The 24,162-nt window shown below is 41.0% G+C and overlaps 1 protein-coding gene across 10 annotated transcripts in view; it reads right to left on the minus strand.

Annotated features, from left to right (window-relative positions):
• Positions 1 to 24,162, minus strand: part of LOC125452495 (putative Polycomb group protein ASXL2) — a 277,746-nt gene that overhangs the window by 122,681 nt on the left and 130,903 nt on the right. For 4 of the 10 annotated variants that reach the window (XM_048530997.2, XM_048530998.2, XM_059645675.1 and 1 more), the window contains one exon: positions 23,053 to 23,135. The exons of 2 other annotated variants lie outside the window; for them this stretch is intronic. In XM_048530997.2, coding sequence (XP_048386954.1) covers positions 23,053 to 23,135 — 83 coding nt within the window. Of the gene's footprint in view, positions 1 to 4,093; positions 4,184 to 5,003; positions 5,195 to 23,052; positions 23,136 to 23,695; positions 23,711 to 24,162 lie in introns of those variants that run through there. 4 more of the 10 variants (XM_048531005.2, XM_048531000.2, XM_059645676.1 and 1 more) reach the window with 3 other exon arrangements.

Consider the following 24,162-nt stretch of genomic DNA (forward strand, 5'->3'; position numbering starts at 1 on the left):
AACACTCTTCAAGTACACTTGCCTGCATTTTCCACATCACCTTTGATTCCCCGACTGATCAAGAAACTATCTGTCTCAGCCTCACTTATATACACAAAGACTCTGCCCCCACAGCTCTCTGTGGCAAGAAGCTCCAAAGACTCTCACCCCTCTTGGAGAAGAAATTCCTCCACATTTCAATCTTAAATTGGTGCTCCTTTATTCTGAGACTGGGCTAGAGACTAGGCTCCCCCTATGAGGGGAAACATCTTCTCAGCATTTACCCTGTCAAGCCTCTTAAGAATCTGATATGTTTCAATGAGATCATCTCTCATTCTTCTAAACTCCAGTGAGTAAAGTCCCAAACTGTTTCATCTTTACTCAAGACAATCCCTCCATACCAGGAATCATCCTCGTGAACCTTCTCTAAACTGTCTCCAATGAAATTATATCTTTCCTTCAATCAGGGGGCCAAACCTGCTCACAATGTTCCAGATATGGTCTCACCAGCATCCTGTACAGTTGCAGTAAGACTTCCCCTCTCTTAAATGTCTTAAACCAAGTGAATAGGAGAATAACATTGTGGAATACCCCAGTGTATTTTATGCTGAAATGAAGTACACTCAAAACCAACTGGAATGTTCAGTTTTTTTTTCCTGCTCAGTTGATTTGTATTTCCATTCCAGCAGAAAATAGACTGAAGTATTAATTACTGACAAAGAATCTGCCTCATCCTTAGTCTTTTATTGTATAAGTTGGCAGCTTTGACATCAACAGTAATTTGCAATCAACATTTACCGAGCAGCCTACACATCCTGGTGAGTAACGTCTATGAGTCACATTCCTTTTTAAACAGTTACTTCTCAATTTCCTCATTGCTGAATGACAGCAATAAAACCATGTTAGCAGTAAACACAGCTTACCTAGAGGTTTCATGGTGAAAAAGTATAGGAATATTTCAAAAAACATCACTGTAAATGTGTAAAATGAAGCAACAAACAGCAGAATAAACAATATTGAGGAATGTCTGATCAAATAAATGGTGGGTGAATTTTGTGGGCTTGGAGAAAGGAGCAGGAAAATTGACGAGAAGCAGGCTGCTCCCCACAAACAGGCAGGAAGCCAATTGGGATTATTAACTTTCTAATTAAAGATGATTTTGTGAGCTTGCTGACATTTATCATTGGCAGAGTAGCCCCACAACTTTACCACCAGCTCATGACCACCTGCAAGGTCTGAAGTCTGATCGAACTGATAACGTTATTTGCGAATGAGGCAGTAAAGACCACACCTAGGGGAGTTTCCCTTCTATTCCCAGGGGTTTAACAGCTTGGGCAATTATTATTTTTGGTTTGTTGAAATGTCCTTCAACTTCCGACCTGCCTCAGCAGCAACTCCCTCCTCCAATGGTGCCACTTCTAAGCAGAGGTCCTCTGACAGGGCCGACTGTATTTACAGCCCAGCCACTACCCTGACAAAGGTAGCCAGTTAGAGACAGTTCTGAGGAAGGGTCACCGCACCCAAAATATTCACTCTGAGTTTTCTCCACAGATACAGCCAGACCTGCTGAGCTTTTCCAGAAAGTTCTGTTTTTGTAGCTTGTCAGGAGGCTGTGTCTAGAAAGACTGCGTCCAAGGGTCTGCTTCGTGCATGTTCACACTCTGAGATCTCCCCCTTAGTCCTAACATTGGATTCTCAAAGGTCACAGCAACATTCATTCCCCTAGCTGTCCCTACCACTTCTTGAGGCTTAATGACTATTATCAGCACCTCACCAATGCATAACCTTTCCATTCTTGGTACATCTATTCCACACAAGTCAGTGGCCTTTATTTATAAACATTTAATAATGGATTTTTTAAAATTGTGTAAAATCAATTATTATTCCATTGTAGACAAGAGGAAATTTCAGCATATAATACTTTTGAACAGTTCTTTTAATTTTGTTTCGGCTACCCATCTCTACAGACTTCTACAGAGCTCACGTTTTCAGGAAAACAAACTGATTTCCTGTGATGCTACATATAGGCAATGAATACAATGTCTAATATGTTAATTGCATATCAACTAGGTGTAATGTACCATGAGAATTATTTGGGAATTCAACTGCATTGATTTACACAGAGACTCTCGAAGACAGTTTTGGTAAAGTTACACAATGAGAAATAAATATGTATCTCTGTAACTAATAAGCTGAGAGAGTCCAGAAGAGGTTCAGGTACTGCATCTATCACTATGTGACTGAGGTTTGACACTCTATTTGGATTGAGAAGGCTAAAAGAAGGTGGGATTACTAGAGTAAGGTCAGAAAGGACACGAAGAAGGAGTAACATAAGATGATAAAGAAACCTGCAGGACTGAACTGGTATCCACTCCTTTCAAGTGGGCTGAACGGCAAGATGGCTTGACAATCAAACTGGAAACTCTTGGCAGCTAGTCAGACTGGGACAGTCTCCAGGTCAGTGATAAAGGGAACTGCAGATGCTGGAGAATCCAAGATAATAAAGTGTGAAGCTGGATGAACACAGCCGGCCAAGCAGCATCTCAGGAGCACAAAAGCTGACATTTTGGGCCCAGACCCTTCATCAGAGGTCTGATGAAGGGTCTAGGCCCGAAACATCAGCTTTTGTGCTCCTGAGATGCTGCTTGGCCTGCTGTTTTCATCCAGCCCCACACTTTGTTTTCTTGCAGTCTCCAGGTCAGATGGGCACAGAGGAAGTGGCAAAGGCATTCTGTGTCAGTACAGACTTTATGGGCTGAAGGGCCTGTTCCTGTACTGCACTGTTCTTTGTTCAAGATGCTCTGCAGTATCTTGGCAAGCATAATCAAGGACCAACACAAATCAAAAAATGTAAGTCCATTATTGCCATTGGATGGATGAATTTTGCAGTGCTTTTGGACTGCGGTATAACAATAGCATTGTCTTATTTAATAGATTTTCATTCTGTTTCCCAGTATTTTAGTTGAACTTATTTGCTTCTTCTTTCCTAGTCTTTCAACTTGATTGTTTTGCTATTTACTTCAGCTCAGAATTTATTCTTGCATCCTTGCAACTTTTTACTCTGTTATTTCACTTTCCTCTCTTTTTTTCGCAGTCTCATGATCTCCTAGTTTTGTAGAAACTTTTAGCCTTGTAGATTTAAAGATTTCTGAACAGGTTTTTAGCAGACACTTTCCCACTAAAGTTCTCTGTTTAATACAAATGCCAGAACAAGAAGTAATAACTAGGAGTATTGAGCAAATTACTGCAGATGCTGAAATCTGTACTGAAAACAAATAATGCTGGGGATCACAGCAGGTCAGGCAGCATCCATGGAGAAAAAGCAAGCGAACTTTGAGTCTAGGTGGCTCTTCTTCAGAGCAGGAACCAGTCAAATTAATCATTGTAAACTGTATTTTATCTCACATGGTACAAGAAGCTTTTGAGCTATTTTGCATCACGTGCAGCTAATACAAAAAAGAAATAAACCAGATTCTGTATTAATAGCAGACCTTAACAGGACAATCTTTAAACAAATTAACACATAGTTTTGGAATTGATATCACCAGGAACAGAACTCACTTCAGAAAACAACATAACAGAATCAAAGGACCATACAATAAGCTCAGCTTCTTTATAACATTATGTTTCCCATTTCTCATTCTCCATAATTAGGTTTGAGAACAGAATCTAAAATCTGATATGCATTTTAATGCACTTTTGAGGTGTTGGCTTGGAGAAAACACTCAAGATGCACACGATTAAAGTGGGGACATCATTCACCTGGTGAGTTTACTTAAGTATATCAGAAGTTACAAAAGTAGCCTGCAAATCAACTTGTAATATTTGTCATGTAAAATGATTATGTCTAATACCAACATCAATGCATTTTGGCAACTTCCAGCACCTTTTATCTCTTTCTCCACATTCAGATAGGCACCAGTTGTGCAACTGCTGACCACTAATTATCATAAGTGAAACAGGACTCCTTTACTCAGTAAATAGCAAGCTTAATCATTGTGAACAAGCATCAATAAACCGATGATAAAATCAGGTAGGAAACAAAATGAGTCAGAAAATGAAAGCATGACAGTGAAAAGAGTCGGAATATTGATTTCATCACAATTGCACTTACCATTCACAGACTTCTACTGACACTGGGAATGGCTCAAAAATACCCAGAGGTACTGCTTTCAGTGAGATACCCACTTCTCTTCAGATATAACTGAGACAGGAGCAGTCAACAGGAAAAATATCACATATATGTGCAAAAATTGAAAGTTACACATTAGAGATTAAAATAAAAACTTACCTCTCCAGGTCTGAAACATGAGGGATTTTATTTACCTATATTTGGAACCTGGTATTTCACACATTACAAATGTTAATACTTCACAAGCAACAAATCCAGACATGATGTTAGCTGGCATTTTTGTTGTTGCAGTTACAATTAAAGAACGTCAGATGTGTGTCTAGACTTGCTTACAGAACCAGTAAGCACACAGCTGAATAGTTACTTTGTTGGCAACATGTACAATGAAACTCTCATTCTTACATGTCCAAACCTGAATAAAAGTCTCATAAAACTCTTCAATGTAGTCAGAATCTCTTTAGGAGGAATAAAATCTTTGGATTCTCTAACACTGCATAGATACTGAGCAGCCAAGATCAGTAGTGATAATATTTCACACTGCGTCATTACATTCTGGCTTTTTACTGCTTGTATAGATTCCTTTGTCTTGTTTAACTTGAATACAACTTGTGCGTAGGAGTCAAGCATGCACAACTTCCACACCTGTGAGAAGGAAGCCGGTCAAATATAAAGAATCCATGCCCCTGACGGAACTGATTGAGAAATGCAGATGTTACCACTAAACATGTTCAAATTTATTCTACAATTTCCAGAAATACAAATGAGTTTAGTACTCTGTTAATTGTGATTACTTTCAAATACAATTAAGTGCAAACAGTGGATTGGATTTTTGCCAAATGACAGCACAGGATCAAAAAACTCTCGAAGCTGTTTCCAAAATAAAGACACTTACAGATGATCTTTTCTACATTTCTAGGTTCCTTCTGTACAGACTGTAGTAGTTAAGTCTTCACATGACAGCATTTCTAAGTTTTATCCGGAGATTTTCTAGACATTCAAATAGCAAGACAGTCAAGCAGCAATCAAAAATGTTAAAGTATAGCCAACTCGCCCTACTGAAGCCACACCTCTTGTCCGTTCAGAGGTATTACATAAGTATTACATTTACAGATCACTTCTATTTCCAAACTCCTACTAGAACCAGGAAGAACAACTCAAGAGAGACATGGGAAGAAGAAATCCATTGGGCAACACTCGTAAATTCAATTCAGATCCAAATTTTAATTTAGACTGATATCATCATTGGCAATGGAAACTGTGTTTGCCACAACTATTCAATTTGTTTGAGTAGTGAAAATCAACAGGGACAGACAGCTCTTCCTATTGTGCTCAAGTGCTCCTCCAGGTGGTCAGAAATGATATAGTCAAACAGCCACACAGCATGGAAACAGACCCTTCAGTCCATCTCATCTGCACCAACCCAGCGTCCCAAACTGACCTAGTCCTAGTTGCCAGCATTTGGCCCATATCCCTCCAAATACTTCATATTCAGGTGTCTTCTAACTGTTGTAATTGTACCCACCTCCACCACTTCCTCTGGCAGCTTGTTCCACACACACACAAACCTTTGCACGAAAATGTTAGCCATCAGGTCCTTTTTAAATCTTTCCCTTCTCATCTTAAACCCAGGCCATCTAGTTTTAGACTCTCACACCCTAGGAAAAAGATCTTCGTTATTCACCATACCAACGCCCCTCATGATTTTAAAAACCTCCATAAAGGTCACCCTCAGTAGCTGGCATTCCACAGAGAATAGCCCCACCCTATTCAGCCTCTCCCTGTAGCTCAAACCCTCCTAGTTTTGACAAAATCCTTGTAGATCTTTTCTGCACCCTCTCAAGTTTAACAATATCCTTCCTGTAGAAGGGAGGCCAAAATTATATGCAGTATTCTGAAAGTGGCCTCACCAACATCCTGTACCAATGTGAAATGACATCCCAACTCCTTTCCTTAATATTATGACCAGTGAAGGCAAGCGTACCAAACACCGTCTTCACTACCCTGTCTACCTGTGATTCCACTTTCAAGGGACTACGCAATAACGGTCTTAGGTCTCTGTTCAGCAACACTCCCCACCGCCCAACCATTAACTGTATAGGTCCTGCCCTGAGTTGCCTTATCAAAATGTAACGCTGCCAATTTCCATGGTTATTTTCACTTACTGGGTTTTCAAACATTTCCAACTTGTAACAATTTTACAAACCAACAATTACAGTTGTGTTATAGTATGATCATTAACAGGTTCTACATTTGTATTGTCCACATTTAAAGATGTTTTAGCTCTACATTTCTTCAAGCCTACAATTTCTCCAAACACCTTTCACATTAACTTTGATCATGGGATACAACTAATCCAAGGTAATTCGTGAATAGTCCATCTTAAACCCTCCTAGCTGCTATTAAATGCCTTCCCATTGCAGAACAGCTAATACATGATTTCAGGGTTTGCTAAGGCTTCTGTATTCATTCACTAAACAATATACGACACACTACAAGAAACAGGAAAATGAGTGGGATATTCAGTCTCCCAAACATGCCCATTATTCAAAAAGGCCATTGTTCTGCCCCAGACCTCAATTCCTCTTTCAAACCAGCTCCTCAAAGCCTTCAATACAGTGTGGAGCTGGAGGAACACAGCAGGTCACACAGTATCAGAGGAGCAGGAGAGTCGACATTTTGGGTTGGGATCCTTCATCAGGACTCTTAACCCTCAACTTCTTGATAGTCATAAACACCGAAACAGGCCCTTCGGTTCAACTAGTCCACACTGGCCATGTTTCTAAAGCAAACCAGTTCCACTGGCCTGCATTTGGTCCCTATCCATCTACCCTTTCCTGTTCGTGTACTTATCAAAATGATATTTAAATTTTGGAACATTGCCTGTACCACCCACTTCCTCTGGCAATTCATTCGACATATGACCCACTCTCTGTGTAGAAAAGTTGCCCCTCATGCCCTTTTAAAATCTTTTTTCTCTCACCTTCAAGACATGCACCCTAGTTTTGAACTCTCTCACCCTAAGGAAAGGATCTTAGCCATTTACCATGTCTATGTCACTCATGATTTTACAAACCTCTAAGGACACCCTTCAACTTCCTACATTCCAGTGAAAAAAGTTCCAATCTATCTTTATAATTCAATCCTGCTATTCCCGGCAACATCCCTGAACCCTCCCCAACTTAATAATAATCATTCTAAAACATGACGACCAGAACTGTACACAGTACGCCAAAAGCGGCATCAAAGTCCTGCATGATCTCAAAAAAACTTCTCAACTCTTATACTCAAAGGTTTGACCAATGATGGCAACCATGCTAAAAACCTTGTTAACCACACTGTCCACATGTGACGCAAAGTTCAAATAATTATGGACATGAAGCAATGCAGTAGTTAGTAGATCTGGGAATTAGTATGCATTAAGTAAGGTTGGGAAATCCTGTATCACATTGTAAAGGAACTAAGGGAAAAAACAATTCATAAAAATGGCCCTCATGTGACCTATTTTATTGAAACTTATGAAGGACTTTATCAAAGTTCTGTATCTATTGTAGATTTCATTTTCTGGCGTTACTGTAGAATAAAGTTTAAATTTTGTGTGATGTTTCAGAAATGCACTTAGCTCCACTTTCAGTGATCTAGTCTCCACAAATCTCCATGGTGGAGAATTCCAGAAATTCACTAATCTCTGGAAGAAATGTCTTTGCATCTCTGTCTCAGGTCAGCGTCCCCTTATTCTGCAACTAGGTTCCCTATTTTGAGGCATTCTGGGTGGTGGAGAAATCTTCTCTATATCTGTAAGCTGAGAACCTTGCATGTTTCAGTTGGATCACCCCTCAGTTTTCTAAACTCTAATGAGTAAATGCCTCATCTGTTTTGCCACTCAATCAGTCAACCACTTCATCCTAGGAATCGACGGAGTGAATCTCTTCTGAACTGCCTACAACACCAGTAGTTACATTTTAATGTACAATAATCCAATCTGCACATAGTATTCCAGACTTCACCAACACCCATACAAATACAACAAGATCTATTTTTAATCCGACCTCCTAGCAAACAAAGACCAAAATTCTATTCATTTTCTTAATTATTTGCTGCACTTGAATGCTAATGTTTTGCGTTTTGTGCACAACAGCTAGATCCCTATATGCTGCAAATTTTTGGATTCTCTCAACTTAAATAATAGTTTGCTTTTTAATTCTTCCTCCAAAGTGCATAACCTCGTACTTTCCTGCATTAAAGATAACAAAGTTTGGAGCTGGATGTACACAGCAGGCCAAGCAGCATCTTAGGAGCACAAAAGCTGACGTTTCGGGCCTAGACCCTTCATCAGAAAAAGGATGATGATCATTTTTCTGATGAAGCGTCTCAGCCCAAAACGTCAGCTTTTGTGCTCCTGAGATGCTGCTTGGCCTGCTGTGTTCATCCAGCTCCACACTTTGTTATCTCGGATTGTCCTGCATCTGCAGTTCCCATTATCACTGATCACAACTTACCTGCATTAAACTCCTTTGGCCAGTTTATGCCTAATCACTTAACCTATCAATATCTACTTCCAGCTTCCTTCTGCCCTCACCACAATTTGCCCTCCAACCCAATTTTGTATCATCAATAAATTATGATTAAATGATATTGCTAAACTAGTGCAGTTCTTTACTGTCACTACAATTTGTGGTAATGATAGACTTGCGCTTACACAGCACTTTTCCTAATCACAGGGCATCCTGAAACGCTTAGCAATCAATGGAATGCTGTGAAGTGCTGTCGCTCTTGTAAAGTTGCAAGCACAGCAGCTAATTGGTGCACAGCAAGCTCCCATAAACAGCACAGTAAAAACAATCAGGTGGGCTGCTTTTGTGATGTTGACTTAAAGATAAATATTGGCTAGGTCATTGGAGACACTTCCCCTAGTCTGCGAGCACAGACAATACTTTGGTGAGGCACATCAGGAGAAGGTTTCTCTGAGAGTGCAACACTCCCTTTGCACCACACTGGAGTTACAGCTTTTTGATTTTGCACTCAAATACTGAACTTCACAATGTTCTGATTCAGAGGCAAAAGTGTAATAGTCTTGATCACTGTCCTGGTCAAGAGATGTACCAGACAGTATTTGTATTCAAGATAATAAAATGTGGGGCTGGATGAACACAGCAGGCCAAGCAGCATCTCAGGAGCACAAAAGCTGACGTTTCGGGCCTAGACCTTCACTCTCTAGGCCCGAAACGTCAGCTTTTGTGCTCCTGAGATGCTGCTTGGCCTGCTGTGTTCATCCAGCCCCACATTTTATTATCTTGGAATCTCCAGCATCTGCAGTTCCCATTATCTCTGATAGTATTTGTATTCAGCTTGGGGGCCCACGGTACAACAATGCACTCTGATGCACAACCTGACTCACCAACTGACGAAAAACATTTAACTGTTTCCAGATGCGCCAAAGTTGCAACAGAATGAGGCATGAGATAATTTTATTTATTACCATTATCACTGGCCTTAAAAGTTTGAATGTTCTTAAAGCAGACATTCTATGGCTGTAAAGTGTATTTGCTTTAATAAAACCATGCTGGGCCAAATATAATCTTAAGGAAACCAGCTGAGCAAGCATATTTTAACAACATTTTTCTTCTCATACTGGAAGATACACAGTAAATGAACATAGCTCGAAGCATTTCAACCACAAATTGCACATTTTGCAACATCTTACAAGGGATGTTTTATATATGTACATACACAAACCCAGACCCAGCCAAGCATGTAATTGCTTTTTCCAGAACTGATTAAACCACAGACTATAATAAAAACACAAACCACTTGACCTTTGAGTTTCTGACTGCCTGATCCAATTCAAACGAAATTCGAGTATAATGTCTCAGGCAATGCTTCTTTAAAACTGGAGGCAACATTTCATGTTCTTTGCCCTTCCAACCCTCCAGCTCCTGCAATATTCATTCTATCACAATGACATCTCTACACAACCTATTTTATTGGAATAATCTGCTCAGTGAAGAATAAGTTTATTAATATATTAGTTGGAATTTACAGTTCCACAGAACTCAAATAAATGGTCACATTAATAGGGCCACTTAATTCATAGATATGCATAATCCATGTCAGATGTCTGTAATCCAAGGCATGCTCAGTGAACCCTATCTTCATCGGTAAATTCCCACATGTCCATTCCTGCAGGAGACATGTTTTCCTATCCATTCAGTCAGTGCACAGTAAAAGATAACTATGATTGGAATGTGACTACTTTTAAAATTAGGGGCTCAGCAATGGACCATGAAATGAGCTCAAAGTCTGTGTGCTGCATTGTATATTTCCTGAATCAATGCCTTGTAGCTCAGAGTTAACTGTTGTTGTGAAAGTTCCAACTAATTAAGAAAAAGAAGAAACAGAGAACAGCATTGAGCACTATGGCTGTGTGGGCAGAGAGGTTGGTCAATTGTGCAAATTAATACGGCACTAATAGTTTGTAACTGAAACAGAGAGGAGCCATAACCATAGAAGATTACTTCACTATTTTTAATCTTGCTGCACTGGAGAAGGGCGATAAAACAAAGAAGAAACCCTTCGTTCGAAGGAAAAGCAATCGATATTAACGACTTGGATGCAGCGGTGGAATGTTCCACAGTCAAATTTGCAGATGACATTAAAATAGATGGGAAAGTAAGGTGCAATGAAGAAAAACGAAATTTACAAATGGTTATTGATAAGTTAGATGAACAGGCCACAGTTTCCCAGATAGAGTTGAATAAGCGTGAGCATTTACGGCTCAGATAGCACTTTCTGTCTCAAGCTTTTCTTTATTCATTAATGGGATGAGGGCATCGCTGGCTAGGCAGTATTTATTGTCCATCCCTAATTATCCCGAGGGCAGTTCAGAGTCAACCCCATTGCTGTGGGTCTGGAGTCACATGTAGGCCAGGCCAGGTAATGCTGGCAGTTTCCTTCCCTAAAGGGCATTAGTGAACCAGGTGGACTTTTCCCAACAATCGACAATGGTTTCAGAGTCGTCATTAGATCCTTAGTTCCAGATATTTATTGAATTCAAATTCCACCATCTGCCGTGGTGGGATTCGAACCCAGGTCCCCGGAATGTTATAAAGGTCTCTGGATTAAGAGTCCAGCGATAATACCATGAGGCTATTGTCTCTTCAATGCTCCAGCTAGACTCAGTGTAAGCTGGAAGAACAGAACCTCATTATTCACTAGGAGATCCTGCAGCTTTCAGGACTGAATGTTGCATTCAATAATTTTAGAACATGAACACCTCTTTCAATATCTTTTACCACACACCTCAGCCCCGGTTATGATATAGACTGCTTTCAGCACAGCCAACCCATTTTCACCTCTTTATAGTGCCAATTATCGCCTACCCAGCTCCTCTTCTAACGTGGTTTACAATCAACAGTCTCACTGTCTGTCATCGATATATTTCCCAGGTGAGGAGGTGAGTGGTTTGGAGGGGAATTTGAAGGTTATAGAGTTCCCATGTGTCTGCTGCCCTTGTCTTTCTAAATGGAAGTGATCATGGGGTTGGAAGGTGCTGCCTGAGGATCTTTGGTGAATTTCTCCAAAACTTTCTGTTTTGTTTTCCACCTTCAGCACCTGCAGTTCTTTGTTTATTCTGATAGTCACTCCGACAAGCCCTGAGTCCCACTAACTCCAGTCCAAGGGTAGCAGGTTTGAATGTACCTGGCATATTCTTTATCAAATTCCAGCAAGAATTATCAGACTCTTCTCTTTTTGGGCAAAACTGTTCGTTACTCCAAATGTATATGAAATACAAATAAAATAAACTTCTTTTCTTCACCATTAGCTCTACTAGCTATCACGCTGCCACAGCGCAGCTGCTCACTTCTCCACAACTTCAGGTTCTAACAACGACCTCTAAGGGCTTTGCACCAGCTACATCCACATTTACCTCCAAACTCCGACTGAGGTACGGCGGGTGGGGGGGGAGTCTGACTGAGGTACGGGGGAGTCTGACTAACGTACAGGGGGAGTCTGACTGAGGTACCGGGGGTGGGGGGAGTCTGACTGAGGTACGGGGGAGTCTGACTAATGTACAGGGGCAGTCTGACTAATGTACAGGGGCAGTCTGACTGAGGTATGGGGGAGGGACTCTGACTGACATACAGGGGGAGTCTAACTGAGGTACGGGGGAGTCTGACTAATGTACAGGGGGAGTCTGACTGAGGTATGGGGGAGGGACTCTGACTGACATACAGGGGGAGTCTGACTGAGGCACGGGGGGGGGGGGGAGAGTCTGACTGAAGTACGGCGGGGGAGTCTGACTGACGTACAGGGGGAGTCTGACCGAGGTACGGGGCGAGTCTGACTGAGGTGTGGTCAGGATAAGCTGTGAGGATCTCTTCTTCATGGTAGACCTGTCTAAGACCAGAGGATAAATGTTTAAAGTGAGGAGTAAGAGATTTAGTGGAGATCTGAGATTTTTAAAAAATGCTCCAGAAGGCGGTAGAAACATGGACTGCACTGGCAGAGAAGGTGATACACTGGTAACACTGAAGAAGTTTCTAGACAAGCATTTAACCTGTTGGGGCACAGTAAGCTGTGGGCCAAATGCAGGTAAATGGGATGAGTGCAGCTTGGTATTTGTTGGATGGTACAGACATGGTGGGCCAAAGGGCCAAGTTCTATGTTGTACGTCTATATTACGTGCAATGTGCTCTGTGTTTTTGTCACGAGAATTGGGGGACTCTATTCAACTGCCTACAGGCCTTTCTCCAAGAATTTATCCTTTTCTTATTTCTCTCCTGTTGTCCCTGTCCAAGTCTGAATTGCCATGCAAACCCATCTCCGTCTCTGTCCAATGGATGCCATTGACCGCGGACCATCAAATGTCCCTTCCTACCCCTCATCCTGATTCAACCACTTCCTGTGGCAGCTGGCATCAAGACTCCTCTTTTCAAAGAATGTAAAGAATAAGAAAGTTAAAAAGACATAAAAGCCTCACATTAAAACGCTTACAGGTGCTGAGTAATTCATATTTTTTGACAAAGCAACACATTGCCAATCCAGTGTAAACTGCAGTTGAAGTGATTGAGTCTGAAATAAGTTGGAAAGTAACCATTAATTGAGCAGGCTGGGAGGTGCCTGAGTTGACATTTGAAAAAAATGTTAATGATGCTTCTCGTTTTATTGGCCTTTAACTGCTTTATCTAATGCAAACTTTCTGGTCTCTTGATTTAACAAGGTGTGGAGCTGGATGAACACAGCAGGCCAAGCAGCATCAGAGGAGCAGGTAAGCTTGACGGTTCGGGTCGGGACCCTTCATCAGATATCTTTTTCTTCAAAAATCGTCTAGCTTTCCTGCTCCTCAGATGCTGCTTGGCCTGCTGTGTTCATCCAGCTTCATATTGTGTTATCTCAGAGTCTCCAGCGTCTGCAGTTCCTACTATCTCTGGTCTCTTGATTTTGTCACTACAAAGATAAGTATTCCTTTTAGTGCTTCCACCTGGTTCAAATCTCATCCCTGCATCCTCAAGCTACTAACTAGAGCACTCACTGTCCTAATGCACACTTCTCAGATTTGGCAATGGCAGAATCTCACAGCTTTCTCTGATTTATCTTCCTCCTTGACTCCACAGTGACATTTTCATTCATTGATGGCTAGAGTAGCATTTATTGTCCGTCCTGAATTGCCCAGAGGGCAGTTAAGAGTCATCCACTTTTCAGTGGGTCTGGAATCACATGTAGCCCAGGCCAGGTAAGGATGGCAGTTAACAAGGTGTGGAGCTGGAGGAGCACAGCAGGCCACGCAGTATCAAAAGAGCAGGAAAGCTGGTGTTTCGGGTCAGGATCCTTCAGTTCACTTCCCTAAAGGGTATTAGTGAAACAGACAGGTTTTTCCCACAACAATGGATTTATTCACTCTTAATTCCAGATTTTTATTGAATTCAAAATTCCACCATCTGCAGTGGTGGGATTTGAACCCAGGTCACCAGAATGTTACCTGTGTCTCTGGACTCCCGCGTTTTGACTGCAAGTTTGGCGTCACCTAATCATTAGGGGGTGGAATTTTCATACTTTCCCATGTAGCATTTTATTTCGTGGGATTGATAGACCCTAGTCCACCATAGACGCAGAGCGACTTCTGTCACAAACTTCTGTTTTTTTCACATCTTTAATTACGCAGCAAAGCTCCCCATCACCATTCTTGGGGAATTGTACGGTTGGAAAGGTAGAAGTGTTTCCCACTGCCAATGCCTTAGGCTTTCACAATATAAGCACCATATTTAAACTCTGGCTACTTACTTCAGATACTGCAAGACAGGAGCTACTCCTCTCTCTCTCTATGTGTGCTGCTCAAGCCTTAACATTCAATGACTGAGAGGAACACAGAACAGAACAGCACAGGAACGGACCTTCGACCCACCAAGCGTGTGCCAACCATGATGGCATTCGAAACCAAATCCCATTGTCTGACCCCCTCTATTCCCTGCCTCAATTTGTCTGCCTAAATACCTCTTAAAAACTTTCCAATCATATTTGCGTCCACCACCTCCCATGGCAGCGCATTCCAGACCATCATTTGTGTAAAAAAACTTACTCCTTCACAGCTTAAACCTATGCCCCTAGTATTTTACTTTTCCACCCTGGGAAAAAGACTCGAAAAAGCAAAGTAAAACTTTATTCCTGCTGCATGGAGCAGGACCTGGCCATGTTGGTGAATGGAGGAAGTCCTCTTCCACCTGACTGTCACCGGAGCTGTGCGAATCTGGTCACAGCCAGCAGCCTGGGTCAGGGCTGTGTCCTGGTAAAAAGGAACACCAAGCAGCAGGTAGACACTCAGTGACTTCCTGTGCTCTGTACGGCCAATTGCCAACACATTCTGTCTGCTAGCTCACACTGACAGGGCGCGCACTCTCTCTAACTCTGTCACTGCTCACTCATCTCACCAAGTCTCATGGACCATATCTCTCACTGCTGCATACATCATTGACGCAGCGACTCTCACCCACCTCATCCACTGACAGCTCCTGCTCTCTGAGGAGACACCTCACCATCTCTCCTGTCTCTGCTTCACCACTGTCTGCTCTTCCTCCCACTTCTGTCATAATCAATTTCCCCCTTTGTCTCATTGTAGCTCAATCACTAGTTAAGCCCTGGGACTGATGTCTCCAGAGTGCCTGACTGAGCTTCCTGAAACTGGTTGCACTTGACCAATGTATTTGGCAGTAGCCGAATCTTCACCTGCAAGGACATGTTCCAAATGTTCTGTTCCTAAATCTTATATCGTATATCTTATGGGTCCCTGGACTCCAGGAGGACTAAGTGCCTGACTAACCATGGTCAAACATAGGCCTCCTGACTGGGAGCTCGTGACTGACTATTGCTCTCGTTTTTGGTTACAAAGGAACATTGATAGGTTGCAGAGGTGAGCTGAGAAGTGGCAGATAGAGTTTAACCCTGAAAAGTGTGAGGTGATTCACTTTGGAAGGACAAACTTGAAAGCAGAATACAGGGTTAACAGAAAGATTCTTGGCAGTGTGGTGGAGCAGAGGGATCTCTGGGCTCATGTCCACAATTCCCTGAAAGCTGCCACCCAAGGCGTGCGGTGTGTTAGCTTTCATTAATAGAGGGATTGAGTTCAAGGGCCACGAAGCTATGCTCCAGCTATACAAAAGCCTGGTTCGGCCACATCTGGAGTATTGTGTCCAGCTCTGGTCGCCTCATTACAGGAAAGATGTGGAGGCATTGGAAAAGGTGTGGAGGAGATTTACCAGGATGTTGCCTGGAATGGAGGGAAGGTCTTAGGAGGAAAGATTGAGAGACCTAGGGCTTTTCTGTTTTGAATGACGAAAGATGAGAAGTGTTTTGATAGAGGTGTACAAAATGATCAGAGGTACAGAGTAGACAGCCAGAGACTTTTTCCTAGGGTGGAGGTGGCTATTATGAGGGGGCATAGTTTTAAAGTGAGTGGAGGTAGATACAGGGGAGACGTCAGAGGTAGGTTCTATACTCAGAGAGTGGTAGGGGCTTGGAATGCATTGCCGGAGAGTGTAGTGGAGTTGGCCTCATTAGGGGCATTTCAGTGGCTATTAGACAGGCATGTAGATGATAGTATTAGGTAAGGGTGGAGGTTAGATAGACCTTAGGTTTAGGGTCAAAGTTTGGCACAACATCGTGGGCCAAAAGGCCTGTACTGTGCTGTATCGTTCTATGGTCACCCCTCTAAGGATTGTTCCTCATTGACTTTCACACATCGCCATTTGTTTGAACACACATGCAGTGTGTTTGCTGCATAAACTGCTGTAACATGTCAGCACAAAAAGCATCCTGTTTAGACCCTTGCATACACAGTAACTTGGCAGAAACATGCAAGTCCTTGGTGTGCCTAAACTCCATTGTGCTAAAGTGCTGAGGTGATGTCTGAGCTGGTCTGAGAGCGGAAATAATGATGCAGTGAGGCCGGTGACTTGACAATGCTGACTTGTGTTGGAAGAAGGGTTGAGGAGGATGGTGGCCATGGAGCACAGCGGGGCATTGTTGCAAAAAAAGCAGCTGGCTGAGATGAGGTGAGATGCAGCCACAAGGTATCTGCTCCAATTTATGCAGCAAGAATTTAAACTAGCTAGTTTCTCAGGAAAGGAGAGGTGCATTAGAAGTAGTTTGTAAATGAGATGCACCAGGCTTTAAAGAGATGCACAGAAATACAGTGGTGTCTGCTTAATAGTGTGACTCTGAAGTCACCATTTAAAGTTTGAGGCGATAACAAAAAAAATCACAAAAACACTTCTTAAAGTCAAAATTCTGACATTTTCATACTTTCTTCGTAGTGCTTATGCTACACCAAGGAAGGGAAAATTTCACCCCAGATGTTTTCTCTTTTCCTATAATTTTCAACCATGACGAGTCATTACAGAAAGATTTTGTGTTGGCTGTTGGTGCCACAAAATTGTGCCCAAAATACTAAACTAGAATTATGTATGGAATCTGAGATACATCACATTTTTACTCAGAAATTAAGATGGTTTATTGTAATTCAAAGTAATTCTTTCTGAAAGATGTCACTTATTCTTACGAATTAAACTCACCATGGTTTTAGAAAGCCAAAGGGCTGCTCTCTCATTAGTGAGAGGGATGATTGACGGTGGTTTAACCTAGGGTCAGCATGCATCAGGCAAGGGAAGAGGGTGAAATGGAGATCCCAACTGTTGTAGAAATTGAACCTTCACTATTCGCTTCACTCTGCATTGCAATACAGCCATCTACCCAACTGAGCTAACCAAAGATCATCCTAAACTACATTTCATACTTACTATGACATATGCTATTACTACGTTGCTGGCTTTTCTTCCTAAATTTTAATTTCATTGAATTTGAGCAGCAATTTATTAAAATGCAATGAACAATGTTACTCAATAACAAATCAATAGCTCACTATCACCTTCTCAAGAGCAGTGAAGGAGAAACAAGGAATACTGGCCTAGCCAGCTTCACCCACGTGCTTCAAAAGAAGAAAAAAAGTTCAAGAAGCGTGGGGGCAAGTAGACAATAAAAAAAATCACCTTTTTGAAGATATGACTAAGGTACTACACCAGTGCTTAGTGAGAGGGAAATGAGGAGATGGCAGCAAATTAGATAGGATAAGACAAGTTAAAAATGAGATATTTCAAAGGACGTAAGTTCTCAAACAAGAAACATCACCCAGTCCAGATGTGATGCAGCTTAGTATTTTGTTTAATTTATTGAAGGGAGATGAGTTTTGTTGGTTCAGCCACCATTTGATGCCATCTCTACCTGTCCTTGGGAAAGTACACCCACAGTGCTATTGCAGAGGCAATTCCTGGATTGTCATGAGTAATGGTAGAGAAGCTGTGCTGTGCTTCCAATAAGGATGGTGTGTGGCTTGAGGGGCACTTACAGGTGTTATGTTCCCGTTAGATTGCTGACTTTGCACTTCAGCGTGGGAGAGTTGCAGATGTGAATGGTTTTGGTGAAGCAGCCTTGCTAGGTTATTGCAATGCATATTGTAGATGGTACATTCTCATATGCTGCAGCTGGAGCAAGTGAAAGTTCAGGATGATGGACATAATGCCAATCAAATGGATTTCATGATCTCCAACATGCGGAAGAACAAGGGCAAGAGATAGATGCACATTCCCCTTCTGGGTACTGCAGCTACATTCATCCAGGCAAGGGAAAATATTCTATCAGACTTCTGACTTGTGCTTTTTAGATATGAAGAAGCTTTGTAGAGTTAGAAGATGAGTTATTTACTGCAGAATTCCAAGAATCTGATCTATTCTTGTAGGATATATATGTCTAGACCACTTTCTTAAAAATTTACTCATGGGACGTACGTGTTGCTGGCTAGGACAGAATTTATTGCCAAGGAATTCCAGGATTTTGACCTAGCGACAGTGAAGGACAGTGATCGCTCTCCGTATCAGGATGGAGAGTGACTTTCAGATGATGGTCTTCCCATGTATCTGCTACCCTCAAGTTTGCTGAAGTTAAATTGTGTTTGACTAAACTGATTGAAAACTTTGATCAAGTTCTTTAACAAAAGGATTAATGAGTGTAGCCCAGTTGATGTGTATAAGGCATTTCACCAAGATTCGCACAATAGAATTGTTCATAAAATTAAAGATGGTGTAATTAAAGGGACAATGATAGCATAGATACACAATTGGCTGAGAAGCAGAAAGCAGAATGGTAATTTTTTAAATTAATGGAAGCTTGCAGTGTTATATAGGGTCGATGTCAGGATTATTGCTTTTTTGGTATAATTTAATGATATGAACATGTGGACACCAGGTAAATTTAAACGTTTAAAGATACTAAAATAAGTTCAAAATATAATAAACAGGTGGACGAAAACAGATTTTAGGTGGACATAGACTGCTCAAACGAACAGACACACAGCATATGATAACAAAGCAGGGAGCTGGATGAACACAGCAGGCCAAGCAGCATCTTAGGAGCATGCTTGCTGCTTGGCCTGCTGTGTTCATCCAGCCCCACACTTTGTTATCTTGGATTCTCCAGCATCTGCAGTTCCTATTAGCTCTGAACACAGCATATGATATTTAACACAACAATTATGAAATTATAGATTTTGAAATGTGGTAATAAAATACAAATAAAAATGTGATTTTAAAGGGTTTGGGAGCAGAGTGACCCAGCAGTCTATTTCCATGGTGTCTCTGCATATTTCTAAAAGCTGAAGGTGGGTCCTGGATCAATGCTTGCCTACTCTCCATGACCAACAATTATCACAGCGGGGGAGTTGTAAGTTCACAGTTTCATTTACACTGAAAGAGGTTATTAAAGAATTTAAAGTATTTTTGTACGGTTATGCATATAACTGATTTACAAGAGAGTAAATACTTCAAAGGATTTCAATGCCTTGAATGAACTTTCATGAATTGGGGTGTTTTATTTTAATCTAATGAAAGCTGCAAATAGGTAATTAGAGCTCTATTTTATTTCAGCTCCTGCAGTCCACCCATGGTAGGTACTGGGTTCGTTTAAATGGGGGCTATAAGGACTCCTGGATGTTGGTGGGGGTTTGGAGGGTCAGGGCTGTTGTAGGTAGGTCGGGCATGGGTTGCCATGAGTTGGAATGGGTGGAGCCTGGGGGTGAACAGGAGGTGAGCACTAGATGACCTACCATTTAACAAAACATCTGGGATGAAATTCCAAAGAACTAGGGTAGATCTGTTAAACAAATACTCAGTGCTGCTGTGGTCATGTCCAATCTACTCTGAGGTGTGTCAGCAGCCTGACTGCATCCTGCATTCATATCCTACCCCCAGAATGAAAACCCAGCTATTCAGGTACATTTATCCCAAGGTGAGAGACTTTCTGATACCCAAAACTGACCCTGGAGCATAATTCTAATCATGTACTTATGATAATGGTAAAAAATGGACTTTCAATATTGAACTTTCATCACCTGATTGTTAATACAGGAGACTGTCAAGGCTGATACATTTTTAAACAAGTACAAATATTGATCTGAAATGGTTGATGTGATCACCGGACCATAGATTGAGGTGTGCTTTGTGAAACTAAACAGCACTGAGATTATCATTTCATCCAAAGGCAGTGAATCAGGACAACTGATTCAGTATCAAGAAATCTGTATCTTATTTAATACACACTTGCAAGAAAAGTTCACATACTGCGAGATTAAATATTGCTTGTGGGGTATTCAGCTTGGAAGAAACAATGTGCAGGCTCAGGAATATACAAAACGGACCTATATCAAAAGCTGCTTAGAACAGCACAGCAGAAAGTGAAAATGAAATATGAATTGAAAGCATCAAAGCTGGAGACCTCTTTCTCCCGGTCTCTCTCCCAAACTCAATGTCAGTGCCTTGTGAAAAAACAATTCAAACTACAACCATTCACCAAGAACTCAAACATATGTACAAAATTTCACCACTGCTGCAGAAGCAAGACAATAGCTCAACAGTTAGGGCTAAAGCCATTCTCAACAACTGTACAATTTTAAGAACTTCAAACTCCAAATGCCCTTTACTTCCTGTCGGTATTATACAGCTTTTCCACACCAACCACTCCCAGCCCCCATCCCACCAATTTAAACTTACAACATGTGATGGGGTTTGTGCTTGATGTTTGTTGGGGATGAATAGATAATTAAATTCCCCTTTATTTCTTTCAAGAAAATTACTTTGTTTTGATATAGTTAGCCAGGTATTAGATGAAATATGGTTACGGAGTGCTAAAATAGAATTTAAAATATTTATTGCAACTGACCAACAGGATATTGAAAAGGGGGGACCCAACCCCCCTTCCTCACCTGGTCGTAACAATGTACAAAAATAGTTGAAGTGGGACGACTAGTTGATACGGCTGTTAAAAAAAGTGTAAAGAGCCCTTGGCTTTATTAGGAGGAATTACAGCAAATAAAGGAAGATATACTGAAACTTTAAAAAATATTGATTAGACCTCACCTGGAGGTGATCATTTAATTCTGGCACTACACTTTCAGAAACACGGCAAGTTCTTGCAGTTCGCACAGAAAAGGTTTACTAAAATGATACCAGTGTTGAGAAATTGGAGTTCTGTGAAGATTGCTCACTGAAGTGAGTTCTGTTTAGTGTACAGACAATAAAGGGAAAGGCCATTGGTTACTCCAAAAACTCCTTGCAGAACAGCATCCATTTTGACAAAGGTTTTAGTGAAATCAGATAAAAGCAGCTGAAATTGTTCTCCTTTAGGCCAAGAATGTTAAGAGGAGATTCAATAGAGATGTTCAAAATCAGAATTGGGTTGACAGAGTAATAAAGACAAACTCTTCCAGGGGCAGATCTTAACGATATAGGACAATTCATAACAGAATGAAAGGAAGCATGAAGTAGCTTTATCTCCTAGACAATGAGGTGTTCTAATCGAGAGTACACTACCTTAAAAGGTATGGAAGTAGGTTCAATAATGACATTCAAAACAGAATAGGTTAATGCAAAATGAGAAAAATTAAGGCAGCTGTGGTGAAAGAGAAGGGTTTAGAATGATCTAGTAAAGGACTGCAGGGTTATAATTGGTCAAATGTCCCCCTTCTATGTTGCATACTCTACAGACTGTGTTTATTGCTACAAAATTCCTATTTTTCAGTAAAGTTACTCATTTTAAAAAAAATCCAGACAAGTACAAATAGCAAATAGCAAAAACTATTTTCTTAACCCAACTACCTGAGCGTAACATTCAAAAGTATAGCAATTTGACGATCAGAAAGAGGTTCCAGAGTATAATACTGTGAGAAGAACATAGGCAGCAAGACGGAGAGGTAGAACATGCACACAGAAGTGGGGGCAGAATCTAATGAAGAATTAAGGGGGCAAATCTTTAGCTTCAGTAAATAAAAGAAACAGAAGTCATAAGGAAAAAGGATGAAGGAAAGCAGCTCCAGAAATCAGGGGTACGGTAGCTAGAGCAGTCAAACACAGTGAAGCAAAGACAACAAAGAATAGACCAATAGCTGAGGAGTACAAGTAACAAGCAGAAAAAGAGCGAATGAAGAGTGTCATTGGAGTGCAATGGATGAAGTTATGGTGGCATCTGAAGACAAGGTTAAGGTGCCTCAGGCCAAGTTTTAAAGAAAATGGGTGGGGCCTGCAAGTTTTTGAATGTCCAATAGCCATCATCAGGCTTGGCTTTGTTAAGGGTTGAAGGATGAGAATCATCAAGCCTTATGATGATAAAGGGATTGGTTAGAGGTTCTGAAGCAGCAGGGCAAGGGCAGGCAGCCACAGCACTACGATGTAGAGAAGTGGTGTTCCTCTTCACAGGAAGATGTAGAAAAAGAAATTCAATAAATCAAGCTCAATGCTGGGACTGCTCACTCAGTTGAGTTTGGTTTAGTATACAGACAATAAAGAGAAAGGCATAAGAGTGAATCTATTGGTTACATCTAAATAAATCCTTGCAGAACAACATCCATTTTGGGATAACGAAGTGTAGAGCTGGATGAACACAGCAGGCCAAGCAGCATTTTAGGAGCATGCTTGCTGCTTGGCTTGCTGTGTTCATCCAGCTCTACAGTTTGTTATCTCGGGTTCTCCAGCATCTGCAGTTCTCATTATCACAAAAGCAGTAGCGTAATGGATTGTCAAGGAGTGATCATTGTGGAAGGCAGAATGTTAGAATGAAGCAGCTACGAAGGAGTGAAAAGGGACAGTGAGAGTGATCATTGTCACAGTGGATATTATTTGTGGCTTGGACAGAGGAGAAAGTCACCTGCTGGGTTTCAAACTCATCTATGTGTGGTTGTTAGACTCAGAACAATTTTGAACGAAAATTTAACCTTCTCTTGAGAAATTAAGTGCTTTTTCTCAGGAGTGTGAAATGCATGTAATTACATAGTTCTTTCACTCAGTGAACTAATGGTCTCTACGCTTTTTTACAGAGACTATTATTTACAAAGAAACTGTAAAAGCACTCACCTGATCTCCTTGAGTCCTTCACGCTGGATGACTTGTAGGATCTCCTTGTGGCTCATTGGTGTGTTTGGGTACTTCTCCAGTACCTGATAAAGATGTACAGCAATGTCAGCTTCAGCTGTGTATCCCTGGCTGGCAACCACACTAATAGGGTGTATCTAGCACATATCAAAATAGCCCAAAACCTAACTTAGAAATATTGTGCTTTGCTTACTATGGTAAGACTTTTAAAAAATATGAGTGGTAAACAATGAAACATGATTAATATAGACAATATGATAATGGATAATACGTTTCGTGAAAGTTTTTTTTTAATTTGTTCAGTTAATGAAAACTGCCTTTCAAACAAACTCAGTAAGAATAACATAGATGTTTAATACATATCAATGGTAATAAAATGTGAGGCTGGATGAACACAGCAGGCCAAGCAGAATCTCAGGAGCACAAAAGCTGACGTTTCGGGCCTAGACCCTTCAATGGTGTTCACTTATCACTAAGACTGTATCCTTTATACTTAATATTAAAAAAATCCAACGGTTCTGGCAAAGGTAGACATATCATTTCAGCAGAAGTGTGAAAAACATTGCAAACACAGTAAGACAAAAGACTCATTTGCAATTTTATGCTGATTGAAAATGCTAATTACCTATCATGGGTATCAACTTCCTTATTCTTTGAAAGAATCTCAAAGATCACACAGAAGTAATTGTTTTTGGCTTCGTCCAGCATGCAAATCAGGTTGTGTACCTACAGAGCTGACTACATAACACAAGAATGTGAATTTTCACATTTGGAGTCCAGAGTCCATTAGTAAGTGCTTTGAAGTTCACTCCTGACACAACACACACCCTTTGCCCTCACAGTGGCGCTGAAAAAATGTCAATTAAGTGAGTAGTTTTGGAACGAACACCAGGGAGGGATCTGAGTGTGGCACAGAGAAACTTGACGAATTGTCCCTATGAGTCAGAAAGAACACTGTTCAGCTAAACTTTTCTGCCCAGACTGTTCCTCATTTAAAGTAAAGTATTCATTTAATTAATTGTAACTAAGATCTTTTTTAAAATTGAAAGATTAAAGCTTGAACATTGCTATGGTAGACTAGGACCCCATGAA

The sequence above is a fragment of the Stegostoma tigrinum genome, chromosome 4, assembly GCF_030684315.1.
Source record: "Stegostoma tigrinum isolate sSteTig4 chromosome 4, sSteTig4.hap1, whole genome shotgun sequence".
In the NCBI taxonomy this organism is placed as follows: domain Eukaryota; kingdom Metazoa; phylum Chordata; class Chondrichthyes; order Orectolobiformes; family Stegostomatidae; genus Stegostoma; species Stegostoma tigrinum.